The 13,618-nt window shown below is 35.5% G+C and overlaps 2 protein-coding genes across 2 annotated transcripts in view; both read right to left on the bottom strand.

The window, feature by feature from the left end:
- Positions 1–284: 284 nt before the first annotated feature.
- pxmp4 (peroxisomal membrane protein 4) lies at positions 285–3,075 on the bottom strand. The gene is made up of 4 exons (XM_037678813.1): positions 2,886–3,075; positions 2,455–2,517; positions 2,140–2,338; positions 285–719 (listed from the first exon to the last, which is right to left on the bottom strand). The coding sequence occupies exons 1-4, from the start codon at positions 2,996–2,998 to the stop codon at positions 450–452; spliced, it is 645 nt and encodes a 214-aa protein (XP_037534741.1). The 5' UTR covers positions 2,999–3,075; the 3' UTR covers positions 285–449.
- Positions 3,076–7,890: 4,815 nt separating this feature from the next.
- itcha (itchy E3 ubiquitin protein ligase a) overlaps positions 7,891–13,618 on the bottom strand; it is a 12,927-nt gene continuing 7,199 nt past the window's right edge. Inside the window, exons 12-23 of the mRNA XM_037678816.1 lie at positions 12,907–13,035; positions 12,549–12,621; positions 12,344–12,415; positions 12,149–12,237; positions 11,705–11,864; positions 11,351–11,484; positions 10,987–11,127; positions 10,747–10,867; positions 10,491–10,595; positions 8,709–8,805; positions 8,536–8,608; positions 7,891–8,280 (exon numbers count right to left, since the gene is read on the bottom strand). Coding sequence (XP_037534744.1) covers positions 8,181–8,280; positions 8,536–8,608; positions 8,709–8,805; positions 10,491–10,595; positions 10,747–10,867; positions 10,987–11,127; positions 11,351–11,484; positions 11,705–11,864; positions 12,149–12,237; positions 12,344–12,415; positions 12,549–12,621; positions 12,907–13,035 — 1,294 coding nt within the window. The 3' untranslated portion in view covers positions 7,891–8,180. The remainder of the gene's footprint in view (positions 8,281–8,535; positions 8,609–8,708; positions 8,806–10,490; positions 10,596–10,746; positions 10,868–10,986; positions 11,128–11,350; positions 11,485–11,704; positions 11,865–12,148; positions 12,238–12,343; positions 12,416–12,548; positions 12,622–12,906; positions 13,036–13,618) is intronic.

Below are 13,618 nucleotides of genomic sequence, written 5' to 3' on the forward strand. Positions count from 1 at the left end.
TAGTTTATGTGAAAATATGAATCCATTTGTTTAAAAATTGTTGCAAATTATATATCTTTTTTTTTTTTTTCTTGTTTGACATCAAATAACTTTGTGGCATAGCACATCATTTATAATCAAACTGAATCAAATATAAGGACAGGAAAAGTATTATAAAACAATATATGCATCTTATAAATCAAAACTGTGGTTTGCTAATTTGCTGGCTTGGCCCTTTAAAGAAACAAACAAACAAACAAACAAACAAACAAACAAACAAACAAACAAAAAATAAATCTACAGATTAAAATGGTAAAATAAAATCTCAAATATTTCAAATAGTGATGCAAAAATACAGTTTAACATAGAAAACAACCAATAATATTTGGAATACTGCGTTTTAAAAAATGAATGCAATGAGCACACCCTAAAGAAGATATCAATTAAGAACAACAAAATAAACTACAGCTTTATTTTTGAGAGGCAGTCCTTGGCTTGTTATAAACAAGAAAGTCTGAGATGTCGTGCCACACATTGCTATCATGATAGAGGTAAGTCATGGAGGACTGAAGGGAGGGCTGGAGGGTGTGTGGGTAATACTCAAACAGCCACAAGACGATGCCCCAAACCAGCGTTGCAAAAAGTGGGAACGGATCCTGTTTGGGTGCAGGGATGAATCCTTTCTCTACAGCCAGTCGAGACAAGGCAAACAGGATTCGAGACAACAGATACATGTTGATCTAGATTGGTAAAAAAAAAAAAAAAAACATACAAAAAAGAAGAAGAAGAAAAAAAAAGTTTGAATAAATCTGGAAAAGCAATCCAGCCTCTGGAAAACTTATAAAGATCCACCACTTTGTGAGGATGTTCAGTCTGCTCTGATTACTATACGCATAAAAAACTGAAAATGCTTGAACAAAAACAAATGGGCAGAAATAGGACTCAACATCTGTAAACAAACAATAAGATATTAGTTATCAAAATGGGATTTACATACAAAGAAGCCAAATGTCAGAGGGTTAAAGAGAAGTCGTGACCTGTGAATGTTGGAATGAAAGATTTTTTTTTTCTCCTTTCAGCTGCTCCTTTATTCAGGGGTTGCCACAGCGAGCAAACTCGCACAAGGATTTTACAATTAACGCCTGATTCCCTTACTGATGCAAACACAAACACTGAGCTACCACAGCCCTCTTTGTGGAGCAGGGGGGTTGACATTAGGGTGCTCAGGGGGTTAAGTGCCTTGCCCAAGAGCCCAGAGTTGTGCTTTACACTGTTCCACCCACATTTTGATGTTACGGTCAGTTTGGGATTCAAACTGGCAAACATATGATTACAAGTTTCCTTCCACTGCTATCACTCCCCACACTACCAATACTTCATTCTGACTTTGCGAAATTTGTCTTGAAAATCAGTAATACCCCTGAAAAATCAATCTGAATCCTGTTTTTAGTGTATTCCAATGAGAATTATTTTTTGCTGTCATTTGAAAGAGGAAACCTCAGACCATATTTGGATATCAGGATTTCTTAGCTTATATTGAAAATAGCTTTGCTAGAACGTAAGGAAAGTAGCAAAAAAATTAGAGCTTTTCTGCTCAAAATCATTTTAGTTCTTGCACTGCTCAGAAAAGTGCTCGTAAACATTCTTCAAGATTATAGTTAGGTTATTTCCTTCAAGGGACCCGTAGATAAGGTATTTAGCCATTATATTTTGACAAAATCCAATAATTTCTAACTTTTGAACAAGTGCACTCTAGGTGGCTATATATCCCTACACTACCTTGTGACTTAATCCTCAGTTTGATGTGATGGGTCACATATGGTGTTGTATGTATGTCAGTTTAAAAAAAAGAGCAAAAATGACAGCAACTATTACAATAAATGTACAGGTGAATAAATATATTTGGACAGTTTTATTGCTTCATTAGAAGTAAGTAGATTGGATGTTGCTGAAATTATTTTTCTTGAAGATAAAAAGTTATGAAGACAGTTAATCAACTGATAAATTAAATATGTTTTTGTTATATCTGTGATTTTTCATCAAATAAAAAATATTAAATTAACACCTTGTAAAATTACATTTATTTCCTCCCCTGTAAGAAAACAGGAACACAGCATACTAATAAGGGAGGACTTTGACCTGCAGTTTGCCATGCCATACCTGACTATTGATGTTGTTGTTGTCTCCAAACACTAACCACCCTCCAACACAGGCAGCGAGGAAGGAGTGCGACTGTAGGCTCTTTCCATGGATCCTCTGCTGTAAGGCTTGTAGTCCTTTGTATGTGAACACGAAGCACGCCAAGTTACGGGAGTGGGTATATGTGGCTTTGAGAATGGCTTTGAGTTTGTCTTTCAGACTGTTAGAAGAAAAAAAGAGATCAAAGCAAAAATATAAATATGCATGTGACAACAGGATATTATAAATAATAAATACATTAAAAAATGTAAAGGTAAGAAAGTGTTAATTTCTTACCAGCCACTTCTAAACAGAAATGTCATAACTAAGGCATGTGGTGCTCTGATCTTGGCCCCATATCTGAGACAAAAAAAAAAAAAAAAGTTTATTTCACCAAAGACTACACATTAAACAATAAGGGACTTCTGTGCAAAACCTGGTTAAGGAAAACTAAACTTCTAAACTGAAAAAAAAAAAGTTGAACTTCAAGTTCAAAAACCCACAAATACGAATAAGAACAAGGCACAAACTAACATGCATAGGAAAAGTATATTTGAGATCAAATGATGACCACTTAAAATGTATTAACATTATCCTGCTAATACCGTTTTCAGCCACCATGATGTATCCATACAAAGAATTGAAAGACAGGTCAAGTCACTACTCTGCAGTTTAGCTTAGATAAAACTTCATTAGCATCGTCCCTAATTTAGTTTTAGTTCACTCACACGGCGCCGTTTCTGAATCCTTTCAACACTGCCAGGGCTGCTTTGTATTTCTCCTGTTGAAGGAGGTTGTTCACAGTATACAGAATAGTTTTTATCAGGTCAGGACCCGCCATGACTTCAACCGAGTTGACTGGGGATTCAAATAAATGCCGGACCACAACTGTGTCACGCTGAATCTGCACCGTAAGGGATATGAGCCACATCAAAGGTTCCTGTGTGATTTTACCTTTTTAAGTTCCTGTGCATTTGATTGAATTTAATCACATAAATCTTATAATTTAGTCTTGATTAATAGTTGGAACAAATAGACAAGAGAATGATCGGGTGGGGGGGGGGCGGGGCGGGGGGGGTAACAGCAATTGAAAATCGTGTTAAAAAAGTCCAGCTGATGTAACTGACACTTGAGTTTTGGCTGGCATGGTTCTTAAACTAAACTGGGGTCCCCCAGGGGGTCCACGATCTGGTGCTTAGGGGTCCGCAAAAATAAATAAATAAATAAATACATTAATAAATAAATGAATTAATTAGGTGGCACAACTGGTAAAGCTGCTGCCTCTCAGCGAGCAGGTCCCTGGTTCAAATCCCAGTCCGGGGGCCTTTGTGGAGCCTACTACTTGCGTTCCAGCATCGATCGGTTTACAAATGAAGCACTGTTACCTGGTATGACTGTTATAATTCTGTTCAGTTTTATTTTAAAAATAGTTGTCTGTAATAATTTGAAGAGGTGGCAATACATGTGTGTTCATTAAGTGAATAGGTAAAGATTTATAGTGTTTTTTGATACTGTTAGTTTTCTCAAAACTATGCTTGGAAAATGAAATAAAAAAATTGTTAAGTGTGTCTTGAATGAAAAATACCCCATGTTTAAAAGTACAAAAACATTGTATTCACATTATTAAAGAACATGCATTAAGTATTCATGTTACACAAATACAGTATTTATATTGCATTCAATTCAATTCAATTCAATTCAAAAATACTTTATTAATCCCAGAGGGAAATTATTTGTTGTAGTAACTCGTTATCCTCACTTCATTAAGAGATGCTATTGATACTGATGACTGTAGTCAGGAAGGATCTCTTGTAAAGATCCATCTCACAGTGGATCCTAAGAAACTGGCTGCAGATGCCGTCAGGTCCATCCACCCAGACTCGGCTGGCCTTTCGTTCCCCCAGGCTGTAGAACTGCCCGAATGCCGGACAGAACTCCTCCCAGAGCGAATGCTGCTCCTCCCAGCAGTCTGTCGAGCTCCTCATCGTTGCGGACAGCCAACTGTAGGTACCGAGGGACGATCCTGTCCTTCCGCTGTCATGAGCCGTGTTTCCTGCTAGTTCCAGGATCTCAGTGGTCAGGCACTCGAGCACAGCTGGCAGGTAGATGAGAATGCGTCCACAGAACATCCTTTCAACTCATTTGAGATTTGGTGCTGTTTTGAGATATTATTTGAGCTTTTGAGATGTTAATCAGCTTCTGTTGGTTGTAGAAAACTGCCTTGTTTCCATGGTTACGCATCATAACAAATGTCCAAAACTAAAAAAGTGTCAGTAAAAATCCTTCCAGATGCACAGCATCTGATACCAGAGGAAACAATCAGCCAAAAAGTGTGATTTACATCCAGAAAAGTAGGAATTAAAGTTTCCAAAAGCAAAATCTCAGAATGAAAGTAACACAGCTGTTCCAACATGCAGCCACCTTGAGCGGCGCAATTTTTTTTTTATTAGAGACAAATTAAAGAAAATTGTTTAATAAACATGAAGGTTATGATCGTGGGTACCTGAAACTTTTTCTCCAAGTGTCTGAACCCCAAAAGTTTGAGAACCCCTGATCTACTGTATCAGTTTTTTTTTTGTTTTTTTTTATCATTCTTTGGCAGTCATTACGCTGGTTAAATAAATAATTACTGTAATCTAATTCTAAATCACTGGTCTTTTGACTGCATCAACTCAACAAAAGAAATTGGAATAAACTGCATCTTTGTGCCAGGTAACACTGTGCCAAAAGTTTCACTTCATATCCGGTTCTTTGAGAAATTGTTTGCTGTTCGTAGAAACATTTGTTTAGCACTTGGGTTGGGTGAATTTGTATTCTCAAAACATTCATCAATCAATGTTAGGCATCTTAATAAACGTTCCTCAAGTTATTTGGACAATACTGGTGCCGAAAAAAACAAAAAACTTTTAAGTAAGCTTCAGGAAGCCTGAGAACTTATGAGCCTAAAAAAAAAAATAATAATAAAATCATAGAAGTCAGGCTTGAAAGCAAAACAGAATGCACGGTGGCACAAAATTTTGTGAATATAGTGTACATTCTGTAAATAGATCTAGCCTTTGTACATTAACAAAAAAAAATAAAAAATAAAAGATATAGATGAGTGTATAGCATAGCCGTTAAACATTGTTGCATACTAGAGCTGGATAAAAAAATTGTGCTGTTAATTTAGACATATCTTACCAGTTAATGCCTTTATTGAAGTAATTTCCAATTGTTTTAGAAAGAAAAAAAAAACATGCGGGTGACCATATATCCAAATATGTTTTAATAATGTCAGCATCTACTAACAAGTCATGTTTACATTAAAAAATATGAAAAACAGCATTCTGATTTTATTCTTTCAGAAGAAAAAAATTGAATTATGAGGACCGGTAGTAAAAAATGTTTCCAATAACCACATTTTCAGCATTTTAGTTTGTTGTTTTTATTATCATCAGTCAACCCATTTCATCAGTACATTCAACTTATATTCTTAATAAATAAAATTCACCCATTGACTTTCATTGATAAAAAAGTTAGAGCTAAGAAAAAACAGTAATTGGACATCGAGTTACAATGTAATGTTTACTACTAAAATACACGTTTGCATATTTCTGTACATTTATCCATCCTGTGATCAGAAACAGTGAGGTTTAAAAAGAAATGTTATTAATTGGGTTGTCAATGTGCTGTTTTAAAATGTCACCTGTTACAATATTAACAGTAAACATTATTTATTTTCATATTAAACTCGTTGTTAGTTTGCAAACCAGTAGCTAAACAGTCCTTGTGCTAAATTACAATGAAAAACACAATAATCTAAGACCATGTGAAGAAGTGGACACAATAAAAGACCGAGTTAAAGATGAACATTATGTGAAGTTGAGCTCCATGGAGGGAGCAGCTCACAGAGAACCAAAATCTCAAATACTTAAAACGTGTGGGTAAAATCTTGTAAATTTCAATATTCTGTTCTTGTTCATTGTAGCAGACAAATTAAACTGAATGTTTGCTTCGATTATTATTAATGTTTAGTTACATTGACAATAGACTCTAAAAATTTGCATTACAAATTTACATTTGTTAGTATTAGGCAACAAAAGCTTTCACAGACCCACATAAACATCATTTTAAATAAATACAAATCAGTTTAATATTAAACTCTATATCAACTTTATTTCTGGCAGCAATCTTTTTATGCCACACAGATATTCGTTTCCAGAAATCACCCAATAGGGAGAAAAATTACACTGTTACCTTGCTTTAAGTGTTTCAGAAATTCAGTACATAAATTTCACGTTAGTCAAATAAAACCCATGAACAATGAAATACACTTCTAAGCAAGATTTTAGTTGGCAGCTTATCAATGACTTTGAAAAAATTAAATAAAACTACTGATTTAGCAGTAAACGTCAAAGAATAGCTGGAAATATGTACAAATTCTATAATAAATGATGAGCTAACGGTTTCCGTTTTCCACATTTTAATTAGTAAAATAAAAATATTATAAGACCGTGTCTGTAATGTAAAAAAAAAAAAAAGAACAGTAACTTTGTTTAAAAGGTTTGAAATGAATAAAAATGAACAACCTAAAGTAATCTGGTTTAACTCAAAGACTTGAACAACAAACCATTAAAAGATTCACACCCTATAAAACTAGAGTTTCTTGAAATAGACCAGAACCTAAGTCATATTTCTCAAAGGGCTTCACTGTCTGGATGATTTAAATGTATTGCAATATCTTTTATGTGTAAAAAAAATATATGCATGAGTCAACAGATGAAACTTTTAGGAACCTGCATCTTCATGGCAACTATGGGTTTCAGATCAAGTCTGAGAAGTCAGTCCTGTAAAAGAAAGTTAAGCATTTTAATCCTAGATTTAAGCTATTTAAGCTCTCAGAGCCATTGACTACACTTTCTTACTTAACAACTAGAACTGACTAATATGCAATGGGAGAAGGCCATTATTCAACAGATCACACCTCTTTACAATTTCACACATTCTTAAGGTCCCACATCATCAGTAACAGCTTATAATTAAATCAAAATCACAGTTTCCATCCCTCGGACTGACAAAGAGATGAGCTTTGTTGGTCTAACAAGCTTATATATACAGCAGTGACTATTATGGGAGGGTCAAATAGTGCCACAGTACATAACCAGAACAATCCAATTGAATGCATATAAAAGTATGTGAAATATTCTCTACATCACTTTGGAGTTGGAATCAATAGTAAATGTCTTACCAAAATTTTAGATCATTGAAAAAAAAACTCTACAAAACTATTGCACATAAAAATAGCCTCTCTTAAGAACAATTACAACAATCTTACCACTCAGAAAACCATGTGCAAACTAGTTTAATATTTGAACTCAGTATAAAACTAACAATTAATTATGCCAAAGTAAGAGAAAGCATTATTGCAATAAGAATCATTAGGTTGATTAAAAACAATGCATTATTCACAATAGATAAGGTCAGCCATTAGAAAAATAGTATTTCCATTTTCCATCAACAGAAAAAATAAGGCTTTAAGAGTCAAAAAAAAAAAAAAAGTTGCTTTTAGATGTTAGTCTTCATATTGAAGTTAAACTGTACATATGTTTCTCTCCTCATATTTTAGTGGAGCATAAAACCAATAAGGTGGCTCTTGTGAAATACCTACTGCACAGACTGTTACACGTGTAGAAACTAGACTTGCTCATGAAGCAAGTGCAGACAAGACGGTGGGAAAGGCATGTCTCTGTTGTCAGGGTGGGTTGTGTGCAGCACAGTGAAATCAGCTGGATTAGTAAAGATTGAATCCGACAGGTGAGTGGAATACGGTGCAAAACACTGACATGTCCTTTGTGGAAAAATTACAGTTTTGACGAAAGTGTTCATTTTTTTTTAATGAAGATGTTCTTCAGACTTGATTGTAAGCATCTCTTTGTTGGAGAGAGAATCTGCTGGGAAAGTGCTTTTTGTTTAAATAGTTACGGCTCATTAAACGCCATCACTGCTTTGTTCCAACTGCAGGTGGTTGAGAAACTCTTGTTGCATTACTCCTGCCCAAATCCTTCCGTTTCCTCTATAGCAAACATGAGCTTCTCCTTCAGCTGCTCGTAGCTCTTATAAGAAGGAAGGTCCAAACGATTAAAGCTAAATGAAAACAGAAAAAATAAGAAACTTCACAGATTTCAATCTAACACTTAATGACATTTTTTGTTTCTCTAGTAATCTTCCATCTTGAGGACACTTTACATATAAACATTTTGTAAATTTAAATAGGAAATCAAGTGAGTATGTGAGATATGATTAAAATAATCTGATTTTGAATGTGCATTTACTTAAAATCAAATCAAAGACCATCAGCTGAAGGGCTTAAAAAGATAAAAAAGAAAATACTGGGCTTACCACGTGTGGCTTCGTGGAAGCCAGTTTTCTTTACCCACTTTCTCAATGCAAAACTTCTGTGGACCGTTGCTTCCTGTATTCATCAGGCACCAAGTGATAAAAAATATAAAGAGATTATTGTAATTCACAAAAATAAAAAAAAATACAACACGTGTCATTTAATTGTTGCCTACCCATTAAATCAGCAAAGCCCCCCACAGGAAGACGACAGGTTCCCGTGACAAACTGCAGGAGTCTCATTCTTTTTTCATTGTCCATTTCTTTCACAAACTGCAAACGGAACGTCTGTGTTATGATCAGTAAAACATTATCTAATGCTGCGATGATTTCCATTTTAGTTTTCAACAGAAACAAAAGTAGCGATATCTACAAAGTTCACCTTATAAGAAATCATCATTTTCAAACTTTTCTTGGATTTAAAATAAAATTCTGTGGTCATATTTATGATTGATGCTAAGCATCCATACTACTGAAGTTATTCATGACAAACAATTTGGAGTCTCAATGAATATAATCAAGGTTTCCAAACACTTAATCACATGTATATATATTTTTATTCTATCAATCCTCAATCTAAACAAATCTTCCCTTTTTGCCAAGTTTTCTCCCTTTAGAGTATTTTCTTTACCCAAACAGCCACTTGTGCAAACAAGGTTAGCCAAAGTTTACAATAGTTGCTCAAAAGTAGTGAGTATATGTTCAAATTAAAGGTTGTTTATGATCTGAAGGTGCTTTAAAATAAAAATGAATGAGCTTGTTGGAGAATGTTTATTATTTAATTGACAATTTAATTAATTATAAAATGTTATACATTCTTATTGGTATAAAATAAGCCTAATGATTAAAGATGGTAGATGAACTATTATATATTGTGTTTTGTGTTGATGGCCCTCCTAGTCAGCCCAGCCGACTGCGATTAGAGAAGAAACATGAGCTGGGTTCGTTTTCTTGTTTGGTCTTTTGTGGAAGGAGTGAGGAGTAAAACAGTCTTTCTACTAGTTGTGGCTACTCTTGCCTTAAAACCAAGTCAAAAATGTCAGAATAGTTCCTGAGGAGGAGGTTCTCGAAGCACTAAACCTTTTTTTTTTTTTTTGGAATCTTGTTTTAAGTCAACCAGAGAATATTTCTGTATTTTGGAAGTAAAAATTAATTGCTTTTGTGAAAAATGCATGGAGGCTGCACAGCTGCAGAAAGAAAAGCTTTGCAGAGAGTGGTGAAGGCTGCACAGAAGTCTGTTGGAATCAGCCTCCCCACCATCACAGACATCTACACCTCCAGATGCAGGAAGAGGCCACCTGCATCATGAAGGACCCCACTCACCCAGCACACACACTTTTTGCCCCACTCCCCTCAGGAAGGAGGTTAAGGAGCATTAAGTGTAGAACCACTAGACTGAGGAACAGCTTCTACCCTGAGGCTGTTAGACTCATGAATCTCTAACTAGAATAATCACTGTGAAAAAACCATATCATGTTGCTGCTGATCTGTTTTAATGTTGATGTGTTCATGCGTGCACAATCTGCTCACAGACTCATGTTCATGTTTGTGCTGATGTTCAATGTTTTATGTTATGAGTGCTTAGTGTATATTTAGTTGATGTTTTTCTCAGTTCATATCTTGGATGTTATTGCTGTTTTTCTTTTACATTTTATTGTTGGATGTAACTGGGACCCTGTGTACATAATTTCGCTCCACCACATGTACCACATGAGGTGCGAATGACAATAAAGAATCTGACTCTGAAACAGGAAAACCTCTTAGTGCTTTTTTTTTTTTTTAACTTAGTGTGTCGATGACCTCCTCCCCAGGAACTACTCTGACATTTTTTGACTTGATTTTAATGCAAGAGTAGCCACAACAGAGCTTGAGAACAGCCCAAGAGATTTTAATTGTTTGAATCTGTAAAGTACAAAACTAAGTGATATCAGGAATACATTTTGTGTTTCGAAACAAACCTGCCAGAACCAAAGGATCTGCTTGCTGCTTCGGGCATAATGTCTATAGATCGTGTTTCTCTGCCAGTCCATCAGGTCTATCTCTTGCATCCCACAAAGCATCACCTAAAACAAAAGTAAATACTTTTAAAAAGTGAATTGAAACTGAATGTAAAGCTTAAAAATACATGGTGAAGTTTGCTAGGGTTACACAAACTGATAAACAGAAAAAAAATTTTTTTTTAAAAGCTGTAGAGATAAAATGTTACATCTGTACCTCCAGCTCTTTAGCATCAAAGTACTGAAGGTACTGCTGTGGAAGAACTTCATTGAAGCCTTCAAAGAACGCCTGCGTCTGCTCCTCCACACCTCTGGACAGTCTCCACTCAGCCACCAGCCTGCAAACAGAGAAATAAACACAACTCAATTATATTAGCATTACATTCTAGGAGAATGTACAGATAACCATAAAACTTGGTGAGAAACAGCAGAAAAACAAACAAACAAACCGATGTACCTGATGTATTCCTCTTTATTCTCCTCGGTTACTTGGATGTTTCCTCCATCTGGTTTCAGCTCATGAGTAGTGACTTCCCCCAAGATCTCCTTGTCTACTGAGAAGAACATCTCCAGTCCGCACTCTTCTATATTATTGTCCCTACAAGCCAGACACTGTCATTATCAGTATGATTCAAATACTGTTGAACATCACAGACTAAAAGTATACGTACACTTAGAATATTTCAGGTGACATTAAACAGTTGCTGCATAAAACAAGCAAAAACAAAACAAAGACAGCACCAAATCAGATTTCATGATTTTTTCCCCATTATCACCCAAACCCTCGATTTAACATACATTAATTCCCATGAGCTACATACTTGATCCAAATGAGAGAATTATAAAACTCTGGATCTATGGACTCCAAGTCTTTTAGTGCAAGTAGTTTGTTCAGAATCCGCTTGTAGAAAGGCAGCGAGAAACCCGTGTCAATGAATTTGCCATGGAACAAGGCCTAGAAAGAAACAACACAGACATGTGAGAAAAGTGATGCTCTCATAAAAAAAAATCTGGTAGATATGGTAATTAAACTGAGATAATTGATTTTCTTCAGAACTACAAGGAAATGTTAGTTGAAGCACATGATCATTGTGTATTTTGCCAGACAAAACCTTTTTCAAACTAGCAGGACGAATCAATCAGATCAACAAACTTTGTGCAAACAGCACAGGTACCATTGCAATGAAGCGCCCTATGAACTTGAAGTATTTGAGGTGATCAGGGTTGATGTAGGATGCCGGGTTAATCTGAAGACAGTAGTTGTCCTTGCCAGCATACTCAAACAAACAGTACATGGGATTGAGCACTTCATGAGAAAGCAAGAAGAACCACTCTCTGAAAGAAAACCATAAAAAAATGAAACGGCGTGTTAAGTGCAAGTGGTGGCAGTAGACATAAGTGAATGAATACGGTGATATAACAGCTTGACGCGCATGACTTCCATGAGGAATACTCAGCTGGTATACTGGTATTTTTAGAACTGGATTGTGAAACTTGGGTGTTGTCAAAAAAAAAAAAAAAAAATCTACAAGTGGGAGCACTACACACCCCACTAGTCATATGCTGGACACACCTGCAGAGACAAAAAAAAAAAAAAAGAAATTAATAAAAGAAATTACCTGGCCACACCTCCATAGTCCAGACCCTCTTCTTCTGGAAATATAATCCACAGTCTCCGCCTTAGATCTTGAGGGTGGAAACTCATGATCTTTGAAAGCAAACCAAGAATTAAATCGGTTACATAATTCATCCAATCGAAACAAGATGCCATTGTTAAACCTAGAAACAAAAGAACCGCCCTTTGATTGGCTTACCTGTTGAAACGAATCCTCAAACAGTGTTTTTCTTGAGACAGTAATCTTGATATGCTGAGGCATCGACAATTGCTAAACGAAAACAAACGTGAAAAATAATAAAAACGACTTGGATTTAGGACAGGTAGAAACTGAGTATGTTGCATCTTTGAATGCAGCATATGAGAATATAACGGCAACAATTAGTATTTGTATGCGAGAATACCTGACACCAGAACCTGAAGTATTGCACTTTGGCTTTAAAATCCCTGACATAGGTTATCTGAGGGCCATTCTCACTGTGGAAAAGATAGAAAAAAAGTTTACATTTGAAATAAAAGTGCTTTAAGTGTACATATTTTTTTTTATTATTATTTTGCAAATAAATAAAATTTAGCTCTTTACAAACAATAAACTATATCTGAAATACACTATTTCTAGGTGAAAGTGTTGTCTATCTCCATTAATAGCCCCTACTGCCATAAACAAAACTACTGATCAAAGATTAGTGTTTTAAACAATAAATGACCAGCAACTCTCTCTTCTTCCAAAAGCTGCGTTCAGTTGGAACACTAACAACTTACAGCGAGGATTTTCCTGTGCGGGGGTCAATGTAGGTTGTTGTTCTCCTGTTGTGATCTACAAAGTAAGGAATCCCATCCACAGTAAATCTCATCTCCCAGCCTTCTGGCAGAGGTTTGTCATTCAGCAGCCTGAATTATTGTAAATCACAATTAGTCATAGGTGTAAAAACACATTTAATTTAAAAACAGGAACAGGGAGGATTAAAAAAAAAATAAAAGCAGGTCTAGTTAAAACTGAAATACAGTAGTCCCTCGTTTCTCTTGCAATATTCTAAACAATGCTTCTAAAATCTAAACAGAGCACAGAATGTCGTGATTTCAGATCTCTGCCATCTGCCAGCGCTCTCGGCCATGCCCACTTCTCTGCACCGAGATCAGCTGATCTCCACTGCAGAGCACAGATCAGCTGCAGGAGGAAGCTTTCTTCAGCTGTGGGCTGCACACAGGCGCTAAATAATTTAAAATAATTTATTTTAAATTAAAAAATCCATGTTGATCATGCAGCTCATCCATCAATCAGTTATTGTGTTTCATGTCCAATCTTACTTTGAAAAACCGCGATAGAGCGAGTCAGCGAAAAACGAACCGCAAAGTAGTGACGGACTACTGTATTCCTAAAGTATATTGGAAAGACATGTTTTTATAAAACATGCTAACTATGCAACTTCTTAGTTCATATCTTAGATCTTATTATTGTTTTTCTTTTACAATT

The sequence above is a fragment of the Nematolebias whitei genome, chromosome 7 (assembly GCF_014905685.2).
Source record: "Nematolebias whitei isolate Nwh7 chromosome 7, NemWhi1, whole genome shotgun sequence".
NCBI classification, from domain to species: domain Eukaryota; kingdom Metazoa; phylum Chordata; class Actinopteri; order Cyprinodontiformes; family Rivulidae; genus Nematolebias; species Nematolebias whitei.